The 25,849-nt window shown below is 41.4% G+C and overlaps 5 protein-coding genes across 5 annotated transcripts; 4 read left to right on the top strand and 1 right to left on the bottom strand.

Annotated features, from left to right (window-relative positions):
• Nucleotides 1-1,510: 1,510 nt before the first annotated feature.
• LOC117735086 (proton channel OTOP2-like) lies at nucleotides 1,511-4,520 on the top strand. Its single transcript, XM_034539518.1, has 6 exons — nucleotides 1,511-1,946; nucleotides 2,031-2,167; nucleotides 2,258-2,316; nucleotides 2,918-3,060; nucleotides 3,150-3,979; nucleotides 4,077-4,520. Exons 1-6 carry the CDS (start codon nucleotides 1,511-1,513, stop codon nucleotides 4,245-4,247), a joined length of 1,776 nt encoding a protein of 591 aa, XP_034395409.1. The 3' UTR covers nucleotides 4,248-4,520.
• Nucleotides 4,521-5,130: 610 nt separating this feature from the next.
• zgc:112148 (uncharacterized protein LOC550424 homolog) lies at nucleotides 5,131-7,506 on the top strand. The gene is made up of 7 exons (XM_034539256.1): nucleotides 5,131-5,202; nucleotides 5,406-5,473; nucleotides 5,561-5,705; nucleotides 5,994-6,083; nucleotides 6,620-6,745; nucleotides 6,853-6,981; nucleotides 7,071-7,506. The coding sequence occupies exons 1-7, from the start codon at nucleotides 5,191-5,193 to the stop codon at nucleotides 7,095-7,097; spliced, it is 597 nt and encodes a 198-aa protein (XP_034395147.1). The 5' UTR covers nucleotides 5,131-5,190; the 3' UTR covers nucleotides 7,098-7,506.
• Nucleotides 7,507-8,871: 1,365 nt separating this feature from the next.
• LOC117735337 (5-hydroxytryptamine receptor 3A-like) lies at nucleotides 8,872-11,516 on the bottom strand. The gene is made up of 9 exons (XM_034539889.1): nucleotides 11,453-11,516; nucleotides 11,149-11,288; nucleotides 10,818-10,862; nucleotides 10,624-10,730; nucleotides 10,365-10,534; nucleotides 10,011-10,126; nucleotides 9,550-9,760; nucleotides 9,292-9,444; nucleotides 8,872-9,155 (listed from the first exon to the last, which is right to left on the bottom strand). The coding sequence occupies exons 1-9, from the start codon at nucleotides 11,514-11,516 to the stop codon at nucleotides 8,899-8,901; spliced, it is 1,263 nt and encodes a 420-aa protein (XP_034395780.1). The 3' UTR covers nucleotides 8,872-8,898.
• A 4,721-nt stretch (nucleotides 11,517-16,237) lies between these two features.
• Nucleotides 16,238-17,386, top strand: LOC117734815 (inward rectifier potassium channel 16-like). The gene has a single exon (XM_034539083.1). It carries the CDS (start codon nucleotides 16,238-16,240, stop codon nucleotides 17,384-17,386), a length of 1,149 nt encoding a protein of 382 aa, XP_034394974.1.
• Nucleotides 17,387-21,560: 4,174 nt separating this feature from the next.
• Nucleotides 21,561-22,883, top strand: LOC117735011 (inward rectifier potassium channel 2-like). Its single transcript, XM_034539397.1, has one exon. It carries the CDS (start codon nucleotides 21,561-21,563, stop codon nucleotides 22,881-22,883), a length of 1,323 nt encoding a protein of 440 aa, XP_034395288.1.
• The last annotated feature ends 2,966 nt before the right edge of the window (nucleotides 22,884-25,849 follow it).

The following is a 25,849-nucleotide window of genomic DNA, read 5'->3' as shown; positions in this document are numbered from 1 at the left end:
TGCATCTAGTGGAATATTTACACGTATATGTTTATATTCAATCTGAAAACATTTCTGAAACGTTTCAAACTCTCATGCATCCGGAAATAAACTTTATAAATAAACACGGAAGTTAGTTATGGAAACTTTTGCTGGATTTTTTTACAGACATTTGAGAACGCACAAGTATAAGATGTCTCATTGTGTCGAATAAGAAGGAGTCACTGACTCCGGTGTATCTGTTTTGAATAAACCATTGTTCTCACGTGTTAAACTCTACATCACTGATGGTATTTGTCGTTTGCAGACACAAAAGGTTCCTGGAGTGTTGCAATAAAAAAAAAAAGTAAGTCCCTCACTCGCAGACCCGCCCCGATGAAAATGAAATATGCAGCGAAACTGAAGTTCTCAGACATACTCAGAGATTTCCATAACAATAGGCACAGAGAGTGGTCAGGCTTTTCATGTTCGACACCTCCGGCAGAGCCAGAGCATTAATGAGTATGGGGAGTATTCCCCTTCAAGCATCAAGAATCGGACCGATAAGAGAGTTGCATAATGTTTAGAGAATTTAGATCATGTTTCACATTTACATTGTGAAGTAGATGCATGTGGTCAGCTGCTGCAAAAAGGACATCACGTTGAAGTCAACACAACTCACATAGCCTCTCAAACATTTGTATATATATATATATATATATATATATATATATATATATATATATGAATGCAAAAATATAATGAAAAACACACGTTTTGATGCAGTTTTGTTTTTCCTTATTTCACATTTATTTTATGAATACTGTTAAAGAATTTTTTTTATTTTTTTTTTAAAGGCCCATAGAGTATAACATTAACAAATGCAGTTTATCTGAAAAGGAACCGGTTTCTGGTATTTTGGAATTTGTGACAAAGAGGTTTTTCGTGGAAACATCTTTTGAACTTTAGATGAATATTTTGTGCAAAACACACTGTGATTGGTAATAATATGGTGTTGTTCATAACAGTTTTATTGACATTTATGACTGTACAGTAAACCACAGTGTTTCTGCCGGCATATATAAACCATGACTGCTCGGACTGCTTCTCAGGATCACACTGCACCAGGTAGGTTTAGGTATCCTGAAACCTTCGTTATAAGAAGGTCACTGCTTTTGTCGGATTTATTATGTAAGAGCTCCATTTTTTGGTAACAAGAGCTTTTACATGCACGTTATTATATTTCACCTGTCCTGGTGTTAAAGGTTGTAACAGAGATGGAGAGGGATAGTGTGGAAGAGTTTATCCGTGCACACCTGTTAGTGGATTCTGACTCTTTACAGCATGCGCACTGCTTGGCAAAAATAGAGACCGGAGAATTAAATCCAATATGCTGATTTGAAACTACTCTTTTGTGTCCGGGAGGTTTCGCCTGGGATCTGCCTTTACAGGGAGCTAATGAGTGGGTGTAGCCGTTAAACCTGTAATGTCTCAGGAGGAACCATATAGGAGCAAACAGCTCATTTGTGAATAGGCCTTAGAAGAGAGAAGGATGTGTTTGAACAGTGGCTATCAATGCAACTGTCTGACCGATGGCGGCCCCTGTGAACCATGCAGCATGTCGGCCAAAGACAGGGAGACGGAGGAGGCCCACCTGTCCAACAACACCAATGCACCGGGTCAAGTGGAGAGCACAGGCGAGCCCGACCTGAACATCCCTTCCACGGGGGTCCCGAAGGAGAAGGGTCGAAACTGGGGATGGATGCTGTCCGGGATCATTTGCGTCAACATTTTGATGCTGGGCTGCGCCTTGGTCAGCGCCAGTGCCGAAAACAATGTAAAGATCGGCAGCGCTGAATTGCAGATCTTCATCGTCATCCTCCTCCTCCTCACCTCCATCTGGATGGTTTATTATATCATCTACACTGCCAAGAAAGAGGATGCCGTTGATTACAAGGACGGCCATGCTGGGCCTGTGTGGCTGCGGGGTAAGTGCATGTTGCACGTCTTCAGAATGAAGTGTTTTTTCTTTGCCGAGAGCGTTCAACTCATTTCTCTCTTTGCTCCTTCAGGAGGACTCGTGCTATTTGGATTGCTCAGCATCGTCATGGATATTTTCAAGATAGCCAGCTACGCGGGCTACCTCCACTGCGATTCGGCCGTGAAGGTTGCATTTCCTGTGGTGCAACTCGTCTTCGTGCTTGTGCAGGTGAAATGCACATTACAAACACGTTCATTCATTTACTCACGTCCTTATCGTTACAAAAGTATTTAATGCAATTGTGCAATCAATTTGCAGACATACTTTTTGTGGACACACGCCAAGGCCTGTGCGCAGCTACAAAGGAACATTACACGGTAATTAATGGAATAACTCACTGTGTTTGGTGCTATCTTAAAGTTAACTCTTCTAGTAATTAGAAGTATTTCAGTTGTCGATGTCCTGATGTGGTTTCACTGTCAAAATCAGAAGTTTCTCCTCATTTGCAAACCCTGAAAATGCAATTATTACTTTACTTGTATTACACTTATCTGCAAGACTGCTTCAATCAACGATTATTTCCATTATTGATTGTTCTGCAGATTTTTTTCTTGATTGGTTGACTAATCATTTGGCTGATAACAGTTAGAAGAATGTGTACAATTATTATCACATTTCCCCAGAGCTGAGAGAGCTGTAACAGTAAAAAAACAACAACCAGCAAACATTCAAATGATATTAAATGTAGCAACCCTATTAACCTATTATAAAAATAGTTTCCAATTATTTTTCTGTGAATTTGACTAGATGTTCTAGCACTAAACTGTAATACAACATTTTTTAAAACTATTATTATTATTACCAATTTTTAATGTTGCCCCTTAAATTCAGTACGAATCCAACATTGAAAAGCAGATCATAAATGAAAATAATAAAAATCCTCATTATTTTCTTTTGATTCCCTCTGGTCTTATTTAGCTGTGGGCTGATGCTCACCCTCTCCACAAATCTAGTTGTGTGGATGACCGCGGTCACCGAGGAGTCCCTTCACCAAACAACAGTTCCCGAAGATCCGAGCAACATCACTAAACTCTCAGGACGAACAATGTACATCAATAGAGGTAATTAAAGAAGACCAATAAATCAAAGCAGGTACGAGTAAAGTACCACAACTGAATACTCATGTCTACCTGCCTGTCGTGTCTTACAGCGGGTTATGGAGACGACGCATGTAAGTGCAGCCACACTTCATGCAGCATCTTCAAGGAGGCCTACTACTACCTCTACCCCTTCAACATTGAGTACAGTCTCTTTGCCTCAGCCATGGCATACATCATGTGGAAAAACGTGGGCAGAGTAACAGAAGAACACGATCACCACATCAAATTCCAACTGAAGGATGTATTTGTCGGTCCCGTTGCAGGAGTTATGTTAGTGGCGTCGGGCCTGGCAACCTTCGTCGTGTATGAGATGGAAATGATTAGAGGAGACAGTGATGATGACCAGAAAGACCGAGCTGTGATGATGCACTTTGTCATGAATATAGTAATTGTGACCCTGATGTCCCTCTCCACTGTGATCGGCTGTGCCATCTACAAGGTGGATCACAGGGAGCACGTATTAGAGAAAAACCCAACACGGAGCCTGGATGTGGGGCTGCTGGTCGGAGCCTCACTGGGACAATTTATCATCAGCTACTTCACCATCGTAGCGATGGCTGCAACTGGAGCCAAAGGCTACCTGAACAGGCTCAACCTGGCCTGGGCCATCCTGATGGTGATCCAACTCGGCCTGCAGAACTATTTCATCATCGAAGGGCTACATCGGGAGCCCTTCCACGAGGTGGACCTCGTCACTGTGGTGGCAAATCCATACGTGCTGCAGCCGGACAAAGAGCTGAGCATCTATGAAGGATCCGACATGGACACCAAGGCCAGCCCGGTGCTCACGGCGCACGTGGCCGAGCACAGGCCCAGACTGTTGTGGAAGAGACGGATCTTGAAGGAGGTCTGCGTGTTTCTGCTGCTGGGCAACGTCATAGTGAGTAACGTTCTCCTTTACCCTTTCAAAAAGTCACCGCTTGAAAATTCACCAAAAAATGCTAATAAACCTGTTTCCCCCTTTCCGTCTTTGACAGCTGTGGATCATGCCGGCATTCGGTGCTCGACCCCAGTTTGACCACGACACTGAAACGGAATTCTACAAATTCAACATGTGGGCTGCGATTGTAAATGTTGGACTTCCCTTTGGAATTTTTTACCGCATGCATTCAGTCGCCAGTCTGTTTGAGGTGTTTCTGACCTCATAACACTGCAGGAGCTCACAACAGCCAAACTGTTTTGACAATATGAAGTTGTTTTGTATAAATTGTAGTTTGTTTTGATGATTCTTTGTTATTTCTTTATAAATTGTGGAAGTGCAAGTTTGTCAAACAATATCTCTCATGATGTTAAACAATATATGTAATAATGGAAATGTATTCAAAATATTATTTTCAGAAGTAAAGAAATGCGGTGTGACATGTGTTTTATGCTTCAGCCTCGGCACACGCAAAATAAAGGCAAGCAATGCAGTAGTTTGAGTAAGAGAATACTTGTGTCAATTATTATTATTATTAATACACGTTTTATTTGTAGTACACAGCTGTAGTGGTCAACCACAATTTACAATTTTCTGAGATTTTGTAGAGCACATTTTAATTAAGCTTAGTGGATAATGGAAATATGTGTTGGTTGCAGCCCAAAATTTCCTGTATATTGTTCTGAAAAGTTTTTGGGGTGTAATATATGTGCTACCTTATTGTTGATTGGCCACTATTTAAACATGGACTGTGGACATCACACTATGTTATGTTGTTCTTATCAAACTTCATTTAGTAAAAAAAATGATATATACATAATATTTTTGTTGTGTTTGTTAAGTTTAAACTGATTGAAATATGTGCCAAAAAAGACAATATTAAAAAAGAAATCTAAAAGAAAAACTAAATAAAAGCTCTCCCATAGCGATTTGGAATATCTTACTAAGCTTGAAATAAAAGCCTTTTTCTACACTGGAACATTGTCACGTGACACACATTCACAGAGTGTATACAAAAAAAAAGAAGCACAAATAGCTTTATTTATTTGGGCTGATGTGTCAGTCTTGCTTTTGACTCAGGCACATGTAAGGACACCCTTCTTTCTGGTCCTTCGCATAAGTTTTTGTTTACAAACCACGTCACCAGGAAATACAATCCCCGAAGTTTCAATATGCTGCGACAGGTGATCGGGTCCTAAACATTGATTTGTTTGTGCACACTTTGAGACACTATTGGTTTTTAAATATTGTGCGACTCGTCGGAATTGATATTTTAAATAAAGATGTGTGACTGTTCTGATTGAAACTACGAACCGAGCCGTGGAAAACGGATGTCTGCCACGAGCCTGATAATATATATATATATTTGTATATTTTGTGTGAACAGGACTCGCAAGACGCTCCTCTTTTTGGTGAAGATGACGGTAACGTGGGAGCCAGAAAGCCCAACAACAGGTGAGGTGTGCTGGCCGGCTTCTGTCCCACGTGACGGTCCTGTTGCGACCACACGTTTTTTTCACTCTCTCAAATCCGTGTGTTCAGACATCCGCTGGTCTCCTTCTTCCACCTCTTCTTCCGAACGAGTGCCATCTTGGTCTACTTGCTGTGCGACATCTTCAGCAGTCGTTTCATCGTCTGCATGGTCACCATCATCCTCCTGCTGTCGTGCGACTTCTGGACCGTCAAGGTGAGCCACGCGAACATGGACCATATTGGACCAGGTCCAGATCAAAAACCACTACACCTAGACAGGTGGTCTTTGATCTCGACCTGCTCCAATCTAGTCTATATGTCCCCTTTCTGCATTTTCCCTTAAATTTGAAAGTGTGTTAAACAATAAATATCTTGTTCCAATAGTTGCAGATCAAGTTTTAACTTAATTTTTTTGTTGTAGTGCATTTTATTGTATTGCATTATTCTTTTAAATGCACGTTGTTAATGATGGAAACGAATCAAAGGACCCGTTTCCCCTCAGAATGTATCGGGCCGATTGTTGGTGGGCCTCCGGTGGTGGAATCAAGTGGATAAAGATGGAAAGAGCCACTGGGTGTTTGAGTCCAGGAAGGTAAGGCATGCATATATATATATATATATATATATATATATATATATATATATATATATATATATATACATATACATACACAATCCTTAAAGGCCAGGATATGAATCCTTAAGGGCATTTACACGGAACTCCGTCCAGCCCAAGAGAAAAAGAAAGTTTTCTCAACAACGGTTTTCTCACGTGGACACAGTTGAAAACAACAACAACAACAACAACATCTCTTGTAAGCTAAACGGCCTCATCACATTTCTTTTTTGTCATGAATATTATTCAGTGTGACCAAAGGCAGCAAGCAACTCTCTGGAAGCTAATAGAAGGTTTCAGTAAACACAAGGATGTTCATTGTCAGTAACTCTTTTATTCTTTTTTTTTTTTTTTTACAGTGTAACGTGGCTGCGTGACCTTATTAGACAATTGAAGATAGTGTAACATAGAACAGCTGCATTGTCCTCCCTGAGAAGCATCACACGTCACCATAGCAACATTGGACATGGATTCTTTACCTCTTGTGACTCCTTGTTTCCTTCTCTTCTCAGACGCACAGTCGGAACCCGGCGTCCAGCGCCGAGTCGCGGATCTTCTGGCTCGGACTCGTCGTGTGCCCCATCTTCTGGATAGTGTTCGTGTTCAGCACCCTCCTCTCTTTCAAGATCAAGTGGCTGGTCAGTTCAGTGCTTTTTTTTTCCTTCTTTTTTTGTTGAAAGTGAACGTCGATTTCATTTTCCGTCTTTATTAGTCGGTAATTGTCTTGTCGTCGTCGTGCCCCCAGGCCGTCGTGGTCATGGGCTTGGTGCTGCAGTGGGCTAACTTGTACGGCTATGTCAGATGCAAGTTGGGTGGGCAGGCCAACCTGAGAAACGTGGCACAGAACTATCTTGGCGTCCAGATTTTCAAGCAGGTAAGGCGAAAGGGTGCAAACGCAGAACATTTTCATTCTAACTGGCTTTGCATGAACTTTTTTTTTTTCTTTTCTTTTCACGCAAAAAGGCAATGAAAAAGACACAGGAGCTTTGAAGTGGAAGAGGAACCAGTGTGACGGACACATTATATCTACGTGATACCTGTGGGGCCTATTCTGAGGGTGAACGGGTTTTGTCCTTTTTTTTTATTTTTTATTTTTTCCTCTGAAATCATTGACTGATAAATTTAAGAATAATTTCCAAAACAATACTTGCTTTTGAGAATACATTCCATACAGTAGTGTTGGCAGAGGAAAGGTAGAGTTATACTTTCTACTCATGTAAGGTTATTGGGAAATGTAAACATTTAATACTAAACTGAGTTTACCCACAAAACTGGCAGAATCCCTATAAAGCTTTCATTCATTTTAAAAGATGTGTTATGTAATGTTAAAACGCCGGACTCCTGATGGGATTAAGATAAATTTGGGGATTATTTTTTTACATTAAAACTTTTGACAACTCGGCATCTCTGAATGTACTGTATACTGTTGTGTGTATATATATATATATATATATATATATATATATATATATATATATATATATATATATATTAAAGTTATACTGCTGCTTTAAGTTTTAATCTAACATTATTTATTGTTTAATGATTGTTATTATTGTTTAATGATGAATGATATTGGGATAAGGTTGGGAGAAGTTGGTAAAGTATGTCACGTTTACTTACAAGTGCCACTTGGTTGTGATTTTACACAAACACTAGGGATTTACCCTGAACATCTCTGAAATTATTGTTTTACAAAAACATAAATGAATAAATACAATAAGAAACATATGACCATCATTTCTGGCTGGAAACGTCAATCTTACTAAAGGCTCACTAGTCCTGTGATCATGTTATCTAAACATACATAATTATGTTATTCTAGATGAACAACGTTGTGTCAAGGTTTTCTTAATATTATGTTATTAAAACCAATAATATATTCACCTCCATAGCTGTGCTTAAACAGCCTTTGTTTTAATGGTCACGTGTCTGCAGTGAACGAATTAAACCACTAGGTGGCAACGACAGAACATCGGTGTTTACCGGAGGCCTTGCAGTTTCACCCTCTTTTCCTGACAGTTTATATATATATATATATATATATATATATATATGTGCATTTGTATAGACATGGTATAATATAAGCAGAGGGTGTTATTCAAAATCAGAACATTTACACAAATAAAATCTCACATGTTGAGGGCTGAAGGAACCTGGCGCAGATGTTTCAGTTTTAAATAATAATTCATATAATACTAGTGACGCCAAAAAAAAAAGAACCATTCACTGGCCATCAACTGTTGTTGCACCACTATTTAATACGGGCCTGCTAATTATTTGATGAGGTACCAGAGACATAGAAGAGGCAATTATCTGAACATTGGTCTAAAGTTCAAGTAGTCTGCTTTTTTTCTATGTATAAAAATCAGTTTTATCCTCATATAATATGGAAATCTCTCTCATGTATTTTGGAATTCAAACACATTGGGAAATGGATGTTATAAACTAAAATAATCAAACTGAAAGTGAAAACCCCCAAAACTTGCAATACAAACTGAATCATGGGCCGGTTGCACAACTAATACTTCCATAAATCATGTGACACAAAATAATATCGGGAGTGAAGGATGAATTCCTTTTTTATTTGTTTAATTTTCCTAAATATGCCAACACACATCTTTTATCAGACGTCTATGAGATTAGCTACGAGTGCGAATGAGCACCACAGTAATTAACACAATACAAAGAATGTGAGGTTCGTAATAAAATGTAATAAATGTGTGCTGACATTAGCACGTGGACATTTTTTTAAGAGCTCAGTTTAGCTGTTTTTTTTAATAGTGTTTTATTAGTTCCAGAAATCAAAATGGTCAACTGAGCATTCATAGTTTACCATCACATACGTCATGGCAATAAAGTATATCGTACCACAAATGAAGTAGAACCAGAAAAATGTCTTGTCCACTTTGTCGGCAAACATCTGATTTCTATTAATTTGCAGTGTTTTGGCATCAAGAGCTTCCAGGAAGTTGACCACCTTTCCGAGTAATTGACTGTTGTCCTCTGAGCCGCTCAGCTGAATGACACTGATGTCACCTTTGACCTCTGTAGGGAATGAAGCCGCAGTCAGAGCAGGTCACACAGCTCGTTATTGCATGCAAAGAATCAAGACGCCGAGCATCAGAACTCAATATCAATATCAAGCATTGCAGCGCAGAATCAACAGTCGAGTCTTCCTCACCCCCGTCCTCCATCCCATCCTCCTCGTTTCCTGTGTCTTCTGAGTTGGACAGGCAGCAGAAAAGGAGGCGGCCGTCTGCGTACAAGCGCGTCGCCACCATGGAAAACAACATGCTCACCACCAAGAGGACGAGGCAGACGCAGAAGTGGATTCCTGTGGGGCACAGACGAGACGGTTAGCGACGCCGCTCGCGCATATATATATATATATTATTTATTTATATACTCGCGGAGTATATTCGTGGCCGAGCTGACTGACGGATGATGGGGCTGCAGTCGCCGTCTCCGGGGAGCAGGTTGTTGAGGATGATGAGGAACATGATGAAGCTGAGCACGAGCGTGACCTTGAAACAGTTGCGTTCCCCGCCTCCCAGCGGCAGAGCGAAGCTGACCACATCGGTCAAGATGATCAGGATGCTGGGCAGCAGTAACGTTATGAAGGGGTTGGAAGCTTTAATGCTCAGAGACACCTGAGGAGGAGCAGACACCGTTTCATGGGACAACATAGAAGCTGGAATCGTTCGATGATTATTGATGTTAACATAGTTGCAGATTTATTTTTCTGTTGATCGATTTACTGATTACTCAACTACCAGTTTAGGTCTAACCCTAGCTAGAGATATGTCACAATCAAACAGGTTAATACCACTATTGCAAGAATTGAGTGAATCATTACCTATATAAAGTATAAATGACTATTGTACGTGCTCACACACTTACCAGGATGTAATTGCGGTCTTGTCTTTTTTTCTTGAGCTCCACATCGTCAGTTTTCCAGTCTCCATGGGCCCCATCGACCATCCTTAATTCACTGAATGACAAATCTGTCCCACATCCTGAAGGAAATGGCTTCTTTAAAAGAGCTCTTCACTGATGGGCAGTTAAAAAACTAAATCAAAGTTTTCTTTTTTCATTCCTTGCATACATCCAAACATAGCACCTGCATTACCCACAATGCAATATGCCCGCTAACAGTTTGGTTTGAGATTCTGGCAGCAACTAATGTAGCCTCACTTTACATTATTATGGTAATGCCCGATTAAAACACTGTATAATATTTGTGCTGGTGCTCACCATGTTTGGACCAGGCTTGGACCGCAACGGGACATTGATCACTAGCGAAGGGATAGTTGAACATGTTGACCTCACAGTTGACCTCTGCCTTTATGCTCACAGTGTGATACACTGTGCCGTTACTGCTTACCAGCAGATCATTGGAATTGTGGTACATATTGCTCGTTAATCTACACGGGTGAGAAACAACAACACGGGGTGAGCCGAATATCAAGAAGTCCATTAATAGATTTTTTTGCCATGATGTTATGCAACTTACCCGTTAGTGACATGGAGCAGTGGGGTCCAGATTGTATCCACTGGCAGGATCACTTGGTCATACTTGTAAACGGACGTGTTCCATGCCAGCTCAGGATCGGTCCACACCTGTGGTGTCAAATCAAAAATGAACGCGACTTGAAACATACTCGTTGTAGTCTTTTTCGTCCATTTGTCAGTTTTCTTGGCGCTTACGAGTGAGGCCCGCAGAAAACTTAATATGCGGAGATTCTTCGTGTCCTGGGGGGGACAAAAAAAAAAAAGATAATAATTGTGGTTCAGCAAAGTATCAACTGGTGTAAATTATTAATGAAAATTAGTGTCTTAGATGCCCATTTTGTCTTCCTGCATGTAAAAATAAATTCTCAAAACATCTTCCACATGTTTGCATTAACACGACGTAAGAATAATCACAACCGACAAAAGAATTGCATTTGATATGATTTTGTTCTCATCGAACGACGAGAGATCCATAGAGGAGAAAACAAAATAGGAATTCTCAGAAAAAATATAAAACAATACTGACGACTGACAGAGTCTGGTACTCAATTAAGGGCACCCAAATAGTGTGGGTGCAGTTCTCATCTTGTGGATGAGAGAGATATTCTTTGTCCACCAACATTTCAGCCAGACATCGGCGATTTGTGCAGTTGGCATGTCCACATCCTGAAATCGGAGATAAAAAGGGAACCAAAAGCTTTGAATTCTAATTTTTTTAATACATTAAATACTATTTTTAAATACTTTTAAAATATCTTTTTAATACTTTAAAAATATACCATTCTACTACCTCTTGAAACACTGTGTTGTGAAATATAGATCACACTCACCAACTGTCAGTAAAGTCAGTAAGAAGAACACCTTCCACAGCCTCTGGGTAAGAGATCTCAACATGTCCGGATGTGAGCTGTGTTCCTTCCCTTCAGGTGTTTAGCCCAACGTGACGCTTAAATAGGCCCGACTGACATTTAACCACATATTTACAATCCGACAGGCACACCACGAGACAATAGCGGGTGTCCAGCGCATCCCTCAGTGATCCTGTGTCAACAGTCAGAACACAAGTGCATTTAATCTCACTGTCTGTTTACGGAACCGCAGACACACGGAGCTCCAGCTGCCACTCGTCCTGACGGCTCGTCATGTTATTTTGCATTATGAAGAGAATGTGGCTGTTATTCAGGAGCGACCGGAAGCCAATAATGGAGAACCTTAGTTCATTTGAATGTCTCCCAGTCGTGGATGCAGGACAGCCATTATAGGTACACTTTGTTTTGTCAGCTGGATGACGACTTCAGGTTTTGTCTTTTTTTTTTTCCTTCTTCTTTCTATTATTGTTTTGAAAATATAAAAGCCCATTTCATTGTATAGAACTAATTAGAGTGTTCATTCATATTAGATTGCACTGCCAGGGCATTTATTTTGTATACAGGTGTAATATGATCGGGGCGTCGTCTGCAATTATATAGATTCAACAGATTTATAAAATAGAGAAGAGGGAGCGTTATTCTTTAATATATGTTTGTAGTATTAGTTTGTAGTCTTTGTTTGTTCTGCTGTATTGTTGTGTGTAGTTATTTAGTTTTAATTCCTTTTAAAATCCTAATATTTTGAGAGATTATCACTTTCAATTTAAAAAAAAAAATTGTATTTTCAAAGAAATATCATGCATGTGGGTTGTGGGCAGTTATTATACAGTTCATTAACTTTACATTATGTGCGATACACTTTTAAGTTGTGTAATGCAAATGTGTTTTTACACTGGATTATTGGTTCATTGAGAAACTGGTGCCTCATCTTAATAATGTCACATTAATATGACCTGCCGGATCATTATCAGTCATTGAGGTTATTGCCTCACGGCAAAGTTGACTATTTACAAAAGCATCCATAAGTGTGTGTGCATATGTATATATATATATATATATATATAGGTGCAACATGATGCAGGACACTTAATAAACATTAATAAATCCCTTTTTTCCCCCGTACTTTCACAGTTTGTGTGTAAACAATGATGTGCTGCAGTACAGGAAGTAATACTGTTTTCCTGCTGTCTGTTTCCACTCATTTGTTTTATAGTTGCTGCCAGTAAATGACACACGGATGAACTGCCGTTTCCAGGTTATCGCTCAGAGGAATTTCTCTTATCTCCGTCTTCGCACATCTTAAACTAACCAATACGGGATGAATCGTCAGGTTTCACCATGTAAAGGAGGGTCGTGTTCTATTTTTAAGATTGTTTTGATGTTGTGGACCTCTTTGTAGCCGCTTTGGATGCTCTTATGACTGCAATAAAAATGGTTTAAAAGTGAAGTGAGATAGCTCTCGTCTTATCAGAACCAAATTGAGGACAACTGGGACAAAGCAAACGCTTGTGCCAATGACAGCGTCTCCACCCAATGGGGCAAAGGTTAACCTGCTGTCTAATGAATTATGGAAATACGAAGAGAAGCGACTCAAATATACATAGCTGCAAAAAATGATCCATATATCATCAATATTTCTTTCTGCCTTTATCGTTTTCTGGCAGACCATTTAAATTACGCAATGTCCATTTCGTCATCCAGAAGCAAACAGAAAGCTTTTGATGGTTCGTCGGGGACCTTTTAAAAATATTCCATAGGTCATAAATTCTTCCAGATTGTCCAATAGGGTTCAGAGGGAAGGGATTGCTGTGATATCAGAACGAAATGGGACTTCACGTGAGGAACGAGGCTCGACCCTCGACACTCTGCAGCTAACAGCACATCGCTTAATGCTGCTCAGGACCGATGGGCTTCAGAGACACCCGACGAAAGTCTCACTTTGCGAGTAAGTCGAATATTTAAACATACTATGTGTGCTTTTTTTTTTTTTTTTTAAAAGATGTATTTAAAGTAATAAATAAGAATTCTAACATAAATAAAGACTTCAATGTCGAGGGGGAAAAACAAATTATCTTTGTGTTTCTATAAAACACCCGTGGAGGTCAACATTTGGGGTCAAGAGATTTTACTGGGCCAATTGTAAAGAAGCTTTAAGTTAACACAATAATTACAAATGCAGTGAAATAGGTACAAAACTCCACTGAATAATATTTCAAGATATTAACAAGGTCAAGCCAGTCGGAAAGGAAAATAATTAACCACACGTTGCAATAATTAAACATTAACTCACGGACAAACAAACAGCAAATATGAAGTATTGTTGTGAAACAAGGATGCATCATTAAATACATAATATTATGTGAACAAGTGACTATTTTACTTTTTAAAATATAATTTCCCACCTATAGTGTTTGTGAAATTCATGTTGATTTTGGGAAACGTCAACACATTTTGAGTGCTGACCTCATATATGCCATCAAAATACAACACGACATAGTTCTTGGACATCCAGTGAGAGGTGCACAATACACATGAAAGAAGACATCCAGTAAATCTGCAGGAATCATAAAATAATAGTAATTTAGACTCAAGCTCATTAGTCCAACAAAGCCTGCAGTCAGAAAAAAGGTCTTTAGGGATACAATTTCAATTAAATTAACCATATATGTAAATAAATACAGACTGAGCAACAAGCATATAAGGGCACACAGGTCAAATGTATTTATATACACACATATAGAAACAGAATAATATTGGATTATAACAACATGAGCTATTCTTGGTCATTCTTCCTGCTCATTGTGTAACAATGCATGAGGGTGTGCAGGTGGGCCCCAGTGACCCTTTTCTCTACCTAACCGGCTGTCGTCCTCTTCCAAGGACTCAAAGATTGTGTCTGAAACCTGTGACACTTATGGAGAATTCAACACCTTTAGAAGTGCCTGACTTGGTAACGTGCTCTCTGTCGCTACATGTTCCTCTACTTATTTATCAAACACTGTCACCACCTGTCGCAACATTATGAAGGTATTACTAGTCAATGCAAGAGATATAATATCTTATTTCTGTTATTATACTACTTGTTTTACTTATTACTGTGAGCAATGCTGCTGTAATCCTGTAATTTCCCCACTGAGGGACTAATAAAGGATTATCTTATCTTATCTTATCTTATAATGGTCCCACTTTCTATGACTGTCAATAATTAATTATGAACAAAAATGATCAAGTGAGTGCACAGCAATGTGTTTGACTTGAATACTTGACTTGATATATCAAATTCTTTAGGTGTTGATTATCATTATAAAGCACGATGAACATAACGTAATTGTGTCGTCTCCGTTTTCTTTGTTTTACCAACACAAAACCTTTATTTGCAGTTTTGTACCTTTTTTTCTTTCGTTTTCAGTATTTTTGTTACCGGAACACATTTAAAAAGCACCTCATTGATCTGACAGGAACACAGTGTTTTATTGAGTCAATCAAGCAATAAAAACTCAATTTTGACTTTATGCAAGGAACAAAGGACAAGGCTTAAAAAAAAACCATCGATCTGTGAGTGCGTGAACGCAGCATCGTGCGCTTGAACATGAACTTAATAGCGTTCCTTTTATCAGTGACGACTCGAGCTGCCGTCAGATTACTGAAGTACAGAATAAGAAAGTGATAACAACGTCCTGACGTTGGTGTATATGTAACACTGACATGCAGGCGAGTGTAGTTTGACATTTGAGGAAACATTTGGAGGTGTTAGAGGTGGTTGGAGGATAATAATTTACCCTCATGAGGACCAAAATAGAGGTCTAGGTTTTGCTCAATTAACCAACGCATACTTTCTTAGGACTTGTGGATGAACGTCAGATTATATACATGCGTCATGTCTATACATGTTTGGCAAAAACATAATGAACTCATAGGGATTTTTGATCTCTCAAAAATAAGTCAGTTTAGTATTATTGCCAAAAAGACTGCCGACTGTTCCCTGTTTGCCATTGTTCTGGGTCACATCTGGAAGGTAACAAGCAGATAAGCCAAACTGATTAAAAGGAGGGGCTTCCCTGTGGGAAATAGATTTCACTGACCCAAAGCTTTAGTTAATCTTGTCAGATGGTCACGACTAAATCTTCATACAGTATATGTCATCACGCGGCAATATCAATACCTGAATAAGGTCAAAATTAAAGGACTTTTGTATTATCAAGCTCGATCCAACCGAAAAAGCAAGCCCAGTGTCGCCAGCTCTTTTCCAACGAAAAGTATGCGAGCAGCACCAGCTCCAAAAGTCCCTTCAGGCCTCCCTCCAAAGCCATTGCCCCAAAGCCATTGCCCCAAAGCCATTGACCCAAAGCCATTGCTTTCACCATCACGAAACATATTTGGTTAACGCAACCTATTTTGGTTGTACATGTGCTCATATATGCAGACATCGGGGTCCATACGGAGCGCTTTCAGCACAGCTGATTTGCACAGGGTCCAGACTGTAATGGAACTTGTGGTAAATAATCAACCAGTGAGAAACGGGTGCTCTTTGTAGTACATTATTCACACCCAAGTCACTTGCTGCCGATGGCCCCAAGCACAGAGTGACCTCGGCTGCTTGCTCAAACATGAAGGATTCAGATCAACAAGCCGCAGAGCCTTTTACATCTCAGGAGTAAGGACGACTGTCCTCCTTACGTGCCTACACTTACCCTCTATTGCATGCTCGTCTTTGTACAGGAAACTGAACGGCGGCTCCGGGTCAAAATGAGCGCGGAGAGGGGCGAGCAGCTCATCATCGACACCTACGAGACTACAATCCACACGATAGGCTGGAAGAACGAGGACAGGCAGCTGCGCTTCATGGAGAAAGATGGCGCGTTCCCTGTGGTTTTCCAGAAGCCGCCTGGAGACTGGAGCCCGTACCTGATGGACATCTTCACTACTCTGGTGGAGATCCGCTGGAGGGTGATGCTCCTCTTTTTTTCCCTCTCTTACATTCTCTCCTGGCTCTTTTTCGGCCTATGTTTTTGGCTCATTGCACTTGTGCACGGGGACGTTGGCGATGTGCATAACAACCCCTGCGTGGACAACGTGCGTGGCTTTACTGGAGCCTTCATGTTCTCAATGGAGACCCAGGCGACTATTGGCTATGGCTTCAGGGGGATGACGGAGAACTGTATTGTAGCCATCATTGTGGTGACAGTTCAAGATGTCTTCAGCTGCCTCCTTGACACCATCATCATTGGTATTGTTGTTGCTAAAATGGCATCGGCACGTAAACGAGCCCAGACGGTTGGCTTTAGCAGATGCGCGGTGGTCAACCTGCGAGACGGCAGCCTGTGTCTGTCGTGGCGACTTGGGGACTTCAGGGGAAATCACATCCTGGAGGGTGTGGCCAGGGCCATGTTAGTCCGCTATGTGAAACAGCCACAGGGGTCTATTGCGATGTCATACCAGGACCTGCACATCCACAACAAAGACATTGTCCTCGCCACACCAGCCACCATTATCCACAAGCTGGACCCTGGCAGTCCCCTCTACAGCCTGGGCCCTGACGACCTGCTGGGGGACAACTTTGAGCTGGTGGTGTCTTTCACCTACACCGGCGACTCTACGGGTATGCTCCACCAGACTCGAACCTCATACACACCAGCAGACATCCACTGGGGCCAGCGCTTTCAGGAAATGTTGAAAATGGGCAAGAGGCACTACAAGGTGGACTATGCTCTGTTCAATGTGACCACGAGGGTGCCGGGGCCCCTGCTCAGTGCTGAGGAGTTTCACCGGAGAGGACGTCCAGTAGAGGGCAGTCAGTCCCACGGTCCTGTCTTTGCACCAGGCAAGAGAATCGGACGCACTTGCGTGGTGAATCCTGACGTCGCTGAGGAAGTGACGCAGCAAACTTCTTTTTAGAGTAGTGCACGGTGCACACGATGGACACTTTGATGTGCTCTTGTAAATGTATGTATATGCGGCTTACAAATCATTTATTTATAACCTGTTTTATTTCTTTAGATGAATTGCTATGAATGTTGGACAAATTGTGTCGCTCGCCCAGTCAACTCTAGGTTTGTCACAGGATTAACATTGAACACCTCTTAAATGTAACATGTTATAATCTCTTTAAATGGGAGGTGAATTGGAGAGGTTTATTCAAATATAAACTTAGGACGTGTCTATAATGATTGTCAGATTTGACCATATAACCGACGAGGGTGCAGAGAGGCCAAGCTAGTTTATTGTAGCTACTGTTATTATACTGCACGTATGCCTCGACGACACTATAAGCCTTATTTTACAACATGCATCAGCAATTCCTACCAAAACACGCAGTACACATCAAATCACAGTGATCGAATGCAATAACGAAGATTATTCATACTGGAAGCAGGTGATTCACACCTCTCACATGTCCTGGTGACCGCAAGATCGTAAAACAAAAATAATGCTGGTGTTTTTATAGATCAGTTTGTGTGTACTCACAAGCTCACAGACGACTCACACGTTGCCTGTACTCACTGTTCCTTGGGAGGTGGTTCGAGGAACGGACTCGGCCTGAGGCCTCTGTCTGTGTGCAAAGCTGCCGTGCAGGCGCAGCGGCACGTGACAGCATCCGACCCCACACTACCCAGAAATGCACAAACACTAATGGACTCCCATCGTTTCACTGCAAATAAATGTAAATTATCAACAGTAAATTAACAGATTGTTCAGAATTTACAACTCGCACTTAAAGCTAATGACTGTCTGTGTGTGTGTGTGTGTGTGTGTGTGTGTGTGTGTGTGTCGCTCTCGCTCTCCCTCGGCTACTATACCCATCTCTGATTGGATAACAACAAATTTAGACGTGGTCACTCGGGAGCTGAGAGGTTCAAGAGCTATACTCAAAACAAAGGATATTTTAATTTCTTACAAAAAGGTACATTGTCTCCATCAAAATGCAAAAGTTATTGCATACCAGCGATAATTGTGTTGTTTCAAAATATATTGTGTATGAAATAAATAAATAAATAAATATGTAAACAAAATGATCAGGGTACTACATTTAATTATGATAGGGCATTCATTATAGAAGGCCTTTGTCAATCTAATATGTTGATGCCAGCCCTTGTGTGTTTATCCCCTTTCCAGTTCTGCACCGCCACCTTGTGGTCAACGAGTGCATTGAATAGCACACCAGAAGTGGAGGCTATTTTGGAAGGTCACAGATAGGCTTACTCTGCACTACTCTCTATATGCGTGCTTTGATATTTAACAGAAAAGGACAAAAACAATATAATTCGACAAATTAAATATTATATTAATATTATATATATTGCAAAACAATTCTGTAGATTATCTGGAGATACTTACTCCCATGATACATATTTCTTGCTACAACGTCATGTTTTCTTCGTCCCTTTGAGATTAAGGGGTTTTGGTTCTCCACTCGTCTCCTCCATTTGGGCTCAGACCCTCAAACAGGCGCTGCAGCTTCCTATTGGTCGTCGCTGCCACGGGGGGGGGGGGGGGGGGGGGGGGGCGGGGATAAGCACACGTGCTTTTAAAGTCTTTTCTTTGCAACGACAAACATCTTCTTCAGTGTTGCTGGAGAGGGTTATGGCAGAATTTTCAGCGACAGACAGGAAGCTAAGTGAATATAATAAAAGAGAAGCACAAGTTAAAGTGCCGCAGTCGGCATATCTGGTGCATATGGGACTTATTACAACACGGAAACGACAGACGTGCACTGCAAGAACCAACAGGTAGGTTGTAATAAGATATGCAGTAATAATTGGGAACAATGTATTAGGAGAGTGATGTGGAATGATAATTAGAGCGATACCGCAGTTACTGATCAGTCACTGTAAACATGCGAAAACTGGACTGGACTTTGATGAAGATAATTAAATAACCGTGAAATTATGATGATGATGATTATTATGATTATTATTATTATTATTATTATTATTATTATGTTCTGCCATTGGAGATCGCAGGATTACTCAATTGATCTGTGATTTAAACTAAACTTCGTTGCTCATGATGTCTACATGAACATACTTTTTATAATAACGATCCTGTAGAGTACACATTATAATCTTTTTTTATTTTCACTAGAATATTAAAACTACCGCAACATTGCTATTTTACAATGATTGATGACGTAGAAGCGAAACATGTTCTGTCAACTGAATGGTTCGCCAGAGGTATTGATTGGTGGTGTAAAAAAAAAATAAAAAATAGAGCAGCTTTATGTAACCAGTTTCCATTTGCCTCAGCTGTTGGCTCTAATTGAGAACACATGCAAAACAAACAATCGCAGGTCCTGCAGCCTCTGGAAGCCTTGGTCTGTCACCATGTACCACCCTGCAGTAATATGTGATATGGTGAGCAGATCAACCCAGTTGGAGAGAGGGAGCTCGATTGAGCTCAGTGTCAGCGTGTAAACACAGAAGTTAGAGATTTAATTTGCACTGGGGGGGGGGGGGGGGGGGGGGGGGGGGTGTCACCTGTGTCCAGATGTGTGCCCTGTTTCCTGCAGGCTGCTTTAGATACAAGTCTGACTCAGTTGGCTGATGTAGTCTAATGTGCAATTTAGGCTTTCGTGCAGTCTGATGTTTGACTCCAGTGTCACAATTCAATACAAAATACTTCAACAAAAAGTGGCCGGTAATTCGTTAAAAAGCAATTAACAAGCATGGTCAATATCAATTAAAATCCCAGAATCCACTGGACATAATTATTTGGCATCATTTGAGCTGTAAATGAATGGAGCCCCATATTCCCAATCGTGTGCGTGACAGGTTGCTTATTCTACTCGCCACAGCGGTGACGTCATTAGTTGAGAAAAACAACGATGATGCACCTTGTCCTGCGTATCTTATCCCACGTTCAGAAGAGTTTAATACACGCGATGTTAGATGACGTAATAAGAACATGACCTAAGTCAACAGAAAATGTCGATATTGACATCTGTGCTGTGTCGACAAAACTAAATAAAATGAAAACAATTCTGAATATATATATATTTTTTTAAATGTCCCCTAGACTTTGTGGATATTTAAACTTTGACACAATTGACCCTCCGATGATTCAAAAGTGGAGATAGGGAGTTATGTTGGCTCGAGCAGAGCATGTCTGGCTGACCATGGCCTTTTGTAGCCTGTGGTGTTGCATTTTAATGGACCTCTCATGCCACACACACCAAGTCAATAGCTTTTCTAATTTAGCTGCCCTTGTTGCTCTATTACACATGATGCAAGGTTACTGTGGGCTTCAGAGAAAGAGGCCCGTCCTCTCTGAAATGTTACAAGGTTCGTTAAATCGTGTTCCACGATGTAGTGGTAGTTTTGTTTTTGCTATGCGTATGCACATGTGTTATTGAAACTGTGCATTTGATGTCATAATCAGCGTCCGTGCTGTTTGTTTTGAAATGCACGCAGCAAAATGTTGTAACATTGCGTTCACACTTATGTGCAGAGAAGGAGACACATCTGCACACAGCTGCTACTTGTATCTTTGTTCCAGTGGATTAACATGAACTTGATCCGTAATTTGACTCGGCTCCCCACAGACTGACCTGCTTAATTAATACTTTTATTAAGCAGGGTAAACATCCTTTCCCACGTTGTCAGCAATCTAAGTGCTTGATTAATATTTGCAATCTACTTATAATGCATGTACGATGCATTGTGTGCTTTGTGACTGTACAACGTCTGTATATTGTCTGCGTGTGCAAGAGTAGCGCTGCTAACTGCACACGGCAGGTAACACACACACTGATTTCTGCTCTGCTTCCTTCCAATTGCTTTAATAAAACAGTTTTTCTCTCTCTCTCTCTGTGATTTCCCCAGCTCATTTCACTGATGAGGTCCAAAGCAGCCGACAGATAGGAGTGACCTGTCCTCACCAAAGGTGCACAGCACACCTGCAGAACCACGGGCGCCCGCTTGTTCCTGTACTTGCAGGATCTAGAGTCCCGTTGCCGACATTTTCTGCTCGAGTTTGTCCCCGAGATCCTTCAAAACTGTTTCTCCAACGCTTCTACCAAAAACTTAGACTGTTTTCCAAAGCAGAACCGGCCCAGCCCTCCCAGGCGGAAGTAATGGGGAGTGTGCGAAGCCACCGTTACAGCATCGTGTCCTCTGAGGAAGACGGCATGAAGCTGGCCACCATCGCCGTCCCGAACGGTTACGGGAACGGCGATGTCAAAAAGGTGCACACGGAGCGCCAACATCAGAGCCGCTTTGTCAGGAAGGATGGCCACTGCAATGTGCAGTTTATCAATATGAGCGAGAAAGGCCAGCGGTACCTGGCTGATATCTTCACCACCTGCGTGGACATCCGCTGGCGCTGGATGCTGCTCATATTCTGCCTTTCTTTCCTGCTGTCATGGTTGTTTTTTGGTTTTGTCTTCTGGGTAGTGGCCCTCTCTTATGGGGACTTACGGAGAGAGAATAAGACTCAGATGTGCGTTTCCAATGTGGACAGCTTCACCGCTGCCTTCTTGTTCTCAGTGGAGACCCAAACCACTATTGGCTATGGTTACCGCTATGTGACGGAGGAGTGCCCCGTTGCTGTCTTTATAGTCGTCTTCCAAAGCATCGTGGGCTGCATCATTGACGCTTTCATCATCGGTGCTGTCATGGCCAAGATGGCCAAGCCCAAAAAGAGAAATGAGACCCTGGTGTTCAGCCATTACGCTACAATGGCCATGAGGGACGGTAAACTTTGCCTGATGTGGCGCGTGGGGAACCTCAGGAAGAGTCACCTGGTGGAGGCCCACGTCAGGGCCCAGCTACTCAAGTCCCGCACCACTGCCGAGGGAGAGTTCATCCCTCTGGATCAGGTCGACATCGACGTAGGCTTCGATAGTGGAATCGACCGGATCTTCCTGGTGTCTCCAATCACCATTGTGCATGAGATTGACGAGGACAGCCCCTTCTATGAGATGAGCAAACAGGAGTTGGAGACGACAGAGTTTGAGATCGTAGTGATTCTGGAGGGCATGGTGGAGGCTACGGCCATGACTACTCAGTGCCGGAGCTCCTACGTGGCCAGCGAGATCCTCTGGGGCTACCGCTTCGAGCCGGTGCTCTTTGAAGAAAAGAACTACTACAAAGTGGACTACTCTCGCTTTGACAACTTGTATGAGGTTCCCAGCACACCTCACTGTAGTGCCAAGGAACTCGCCGAAAGGAAGTCCAACGCCTCCAGCTCGAGGAATTCCTTTTGCTACGAGAACGAGGTGGCCCTCGAAAAAGTTGAGATGGAGGAGGAGTTTGATGTGGAGGAAAACAGGGAGATGAGGGGTGTGGAGGTCGGTGTACTCGAGCACACAAACACCGATGTGGTTTCAGACTCTGAATGCAATCTGGACTCTTTGCCTTTGGAATCAAGGCCTTTGACAGCAGAATCAGAAATATGACTGCAGGTGTAAAGAAGAGTTAAAAAAAAAGACCACAGGGTACGTTCAAACTAATTAATATGGTCCTAATTGCTGTTCTTTATAATGCATGGCAGTTTGTAAAAGGCTGTGATTTGAGTATGAAGTTCTCTATGCAGAAGCTTACGCACAAGACATCCACACATTACATGTTATGGTGAAAGTGGTGAGAAATGAGCTGGTTGCATGGAGCTAGACGGATAATATGGGCGAGATGCCTTCACTTTACACACTAGAATAGCCAATTGGGTTCTGCAGAAGGTGGTTATCTTGGATTTTAATGCGTCTTTTTTTAGTGCGTGGCCTAAGTTCGTGTCAGGCTAAAATAATTAACCTGAAACCCAAATTTACATATTTCTAGTCATTTTAAATCCAAGAATCTTGTTTGAAAGGCAACTAAATAAAATGTCAGGGTCAAACCACCTGCACAAAGGTTACTGTTAGTTAATGAGCTGGTCTCTTAGCAAAATATAAATACGGCCCTCTTCAGTGTGGCGGTCCTGAGGAAGAGACGCCTCGCACAGCTCCGAGCAAAAGCACACCATGACTCCTCGGCCCATCATCTTGGCCCAAGTATAGCATCTCTTGCAACGTGTGCCTTAACAAAAAGTCTCAGTCCTGTTGTCGGCACTCTGAGCACACACTGCAATAGATGTCACAGGAAGAAGAGGTATTAAGAGGTGATCACTGTGCAGTATGAAGCCGCCATTCTCTTATGTGCAATACAGGTCAGTGGTAGAACGTGACAGTCAGCTCAACCCTGAGCCAAGGTTATGAATGTTGATGATAAGTGCTGCTAAGTTACATATTCTATGTTTAGAGGGAAATCTAGGAGCCAAAATGTATTATTTGTCTTTTTAAAAGTATCCATTTTTGAAGATTGCAGATGCAGCCTCTAATGTTATTTCTAGATGTAGACGAGCATGATTCTGTCATTGTGTTTTTCCGAAGCTTTTGATGTACTTTTTTCCTCACCAGAGAATTTTTTTCCAGCAGAGACTGTTTTATTAACTTAAAGCCAAATATGTACATATAGTTATAAGAGACAACAACCGGCATGTTGATTTAAAAACCAGACTGTATCGTCAGCTAACAACGGTCAGCTGTTGAAGACAAGTTGATTCTTACGTCGTCTGCTTTTTGTTAACATCAGTGTTCTTGGCGTGGCGGACGTGCAGAATCTGGACACATGGTAGCCATGGCAGCCACGGTTAACCCTCGTACTTATTAACCACTGCGGGTCTTGTGCAGTTATTTGTTATTTCTGAACGGACCCTTGCTTTTTAAACATCAATCTGCCGATTAATATTTACAGTCACAATGTAGACCACTTGACTTTATTGTTTCTTCGCTGTTATTGTGACACATTCACGCTTAGATCAGTGGAAGCAGAACACTGTACTGCATCTCTGCTAAGAAAATTTGAATTAAAACATTTCATCTGTTCTCACGTTGATACTTCTCCTGTCTTAGGTCTTTATTTTTCTACAAGGGTCTTCCTGCCTTCCTGCATAAACCAGAGACTGTACAGTTTTTTAAAAATCTTTTGTAAATTATTATGCAAATACTGTGTATTGATATTCCAGCTGTTGAAAAAAAGTCTAGGTCCTTTTTTCAATAAAAATGTTTGAAAAAAAATAAATAAAAGAAATCTTGAATTTGATGCATTCATTGTAAACAAACTAATCTTTCTTTTTAGCGAATGATAGCATGTGTATGACCAATTATTAGCCACCCTGCTACGTGTTTCATGAACTAAGCTGTGCATCTGCGGTCCACTTGCTTGTGCAAGACTTTTTTTTTCTCCAATGATTTGCATTTTGACCCAAAATGTGTGACATCTGCTCAACTGCTTTAGCTGCGCTCCTCTAATTTGGAGCTGCGGCCCAAATTCCAGGCTGCTTGATGTTAGAGCTCACGCCATCATTCATGTTAATTCACCAAACTGACTCACTCCAGTTCTGTGAAAGCCCGCAGAGACCCCGCGCTATATCAGTCGGCTCCGCTGGAAGTCATTTTCGGTGACAGCGATGGAAAAAATGTCTCATTCCCATCTCCCAATCTCTTTCAGTAAACTGTGGAAAATAAGTGTATTCTGCACCACTCGTGAGGAAGGGGTGACAATGTCTAGAATTAGTAGTATCACGTAGACATCTGAATATATCCAAATATGCAGTGTATGATATATTAATGCTCTCTTTGTCATTGTTTTTTCAAAGGAATGATACATGCATTGTGTCAACACCCGTGCCTCTAATCCAGCATGAGTATGCACGACATAGATGTGATCAATATGGCCGTATCGGAGGTGAACAATGGGTCTGCAGTCTGTATGTAGTTTCCATCCACAGCTGCATTCTGCCGGCATGAGACGTAGTCGAGGGATCTATTGATCAGACACGTCCGCGGTGAGCCGATTTGATTTGGTTCTACATAGGAAGTGGGTGCTGCCTCGGGGCATTTTCCACATTAGCCAATGAGACTGCCACAAAGCTCCAGCTTGGAGTGAAAATGAGTACTCTCCCATTTCTGTTTAGAAAATAAATGTATATTAATTTGGGTTGGTATCTCAATGCCTGGTGAAGTTTTTTTTTTTTTTTTTTCCACAGTGACTTTTTTTTCTTTTGCATAAAATATGTGTATCTTTTAGTTCCAGCTGCCTTTAAAAAATAAATAAATAAATAAAATAAAATACCCTCGGGACTTCAGCAACGTTCCGCCTACATGCCTGGAACCTGTGAAGTAACGTCCAGCTGCAGGGGATGGTGGCTGCCCAGTGCGTGCCGGGTGAACTGTTGGAGAGAAATTGACAGCCAGCATTGGCCAGAGAGCTCCCGTCAATGATGCTGATGACGTCTCTCTGGCGAATTCCCCCTCAACCGGCTTTTAAAACAGGCCGGTCCGCTTGACCTTCAGATCAGACGGATGAATATACCAAACTAAACAAT

Source organism: Cyclopterus lumpus, chromosome 8, assembly GCF_009769545.1.
Source record: "Cyclopterus lumpus isolate fCycLum1 chromosome 8, fCycLum1.pri, whole genome shotgun sequence".
In the NCBI taxonomy this organism is placed as follows: Eukaryota; Metazoa; Chordata; class Actinopteri; order Perciformes; family Cyclopteridae; genus Cyclopterus; species Cyclopterus lumpus.
This window is presented reverse-complemented; position numbering and strand designations above follow the sequence as displayed.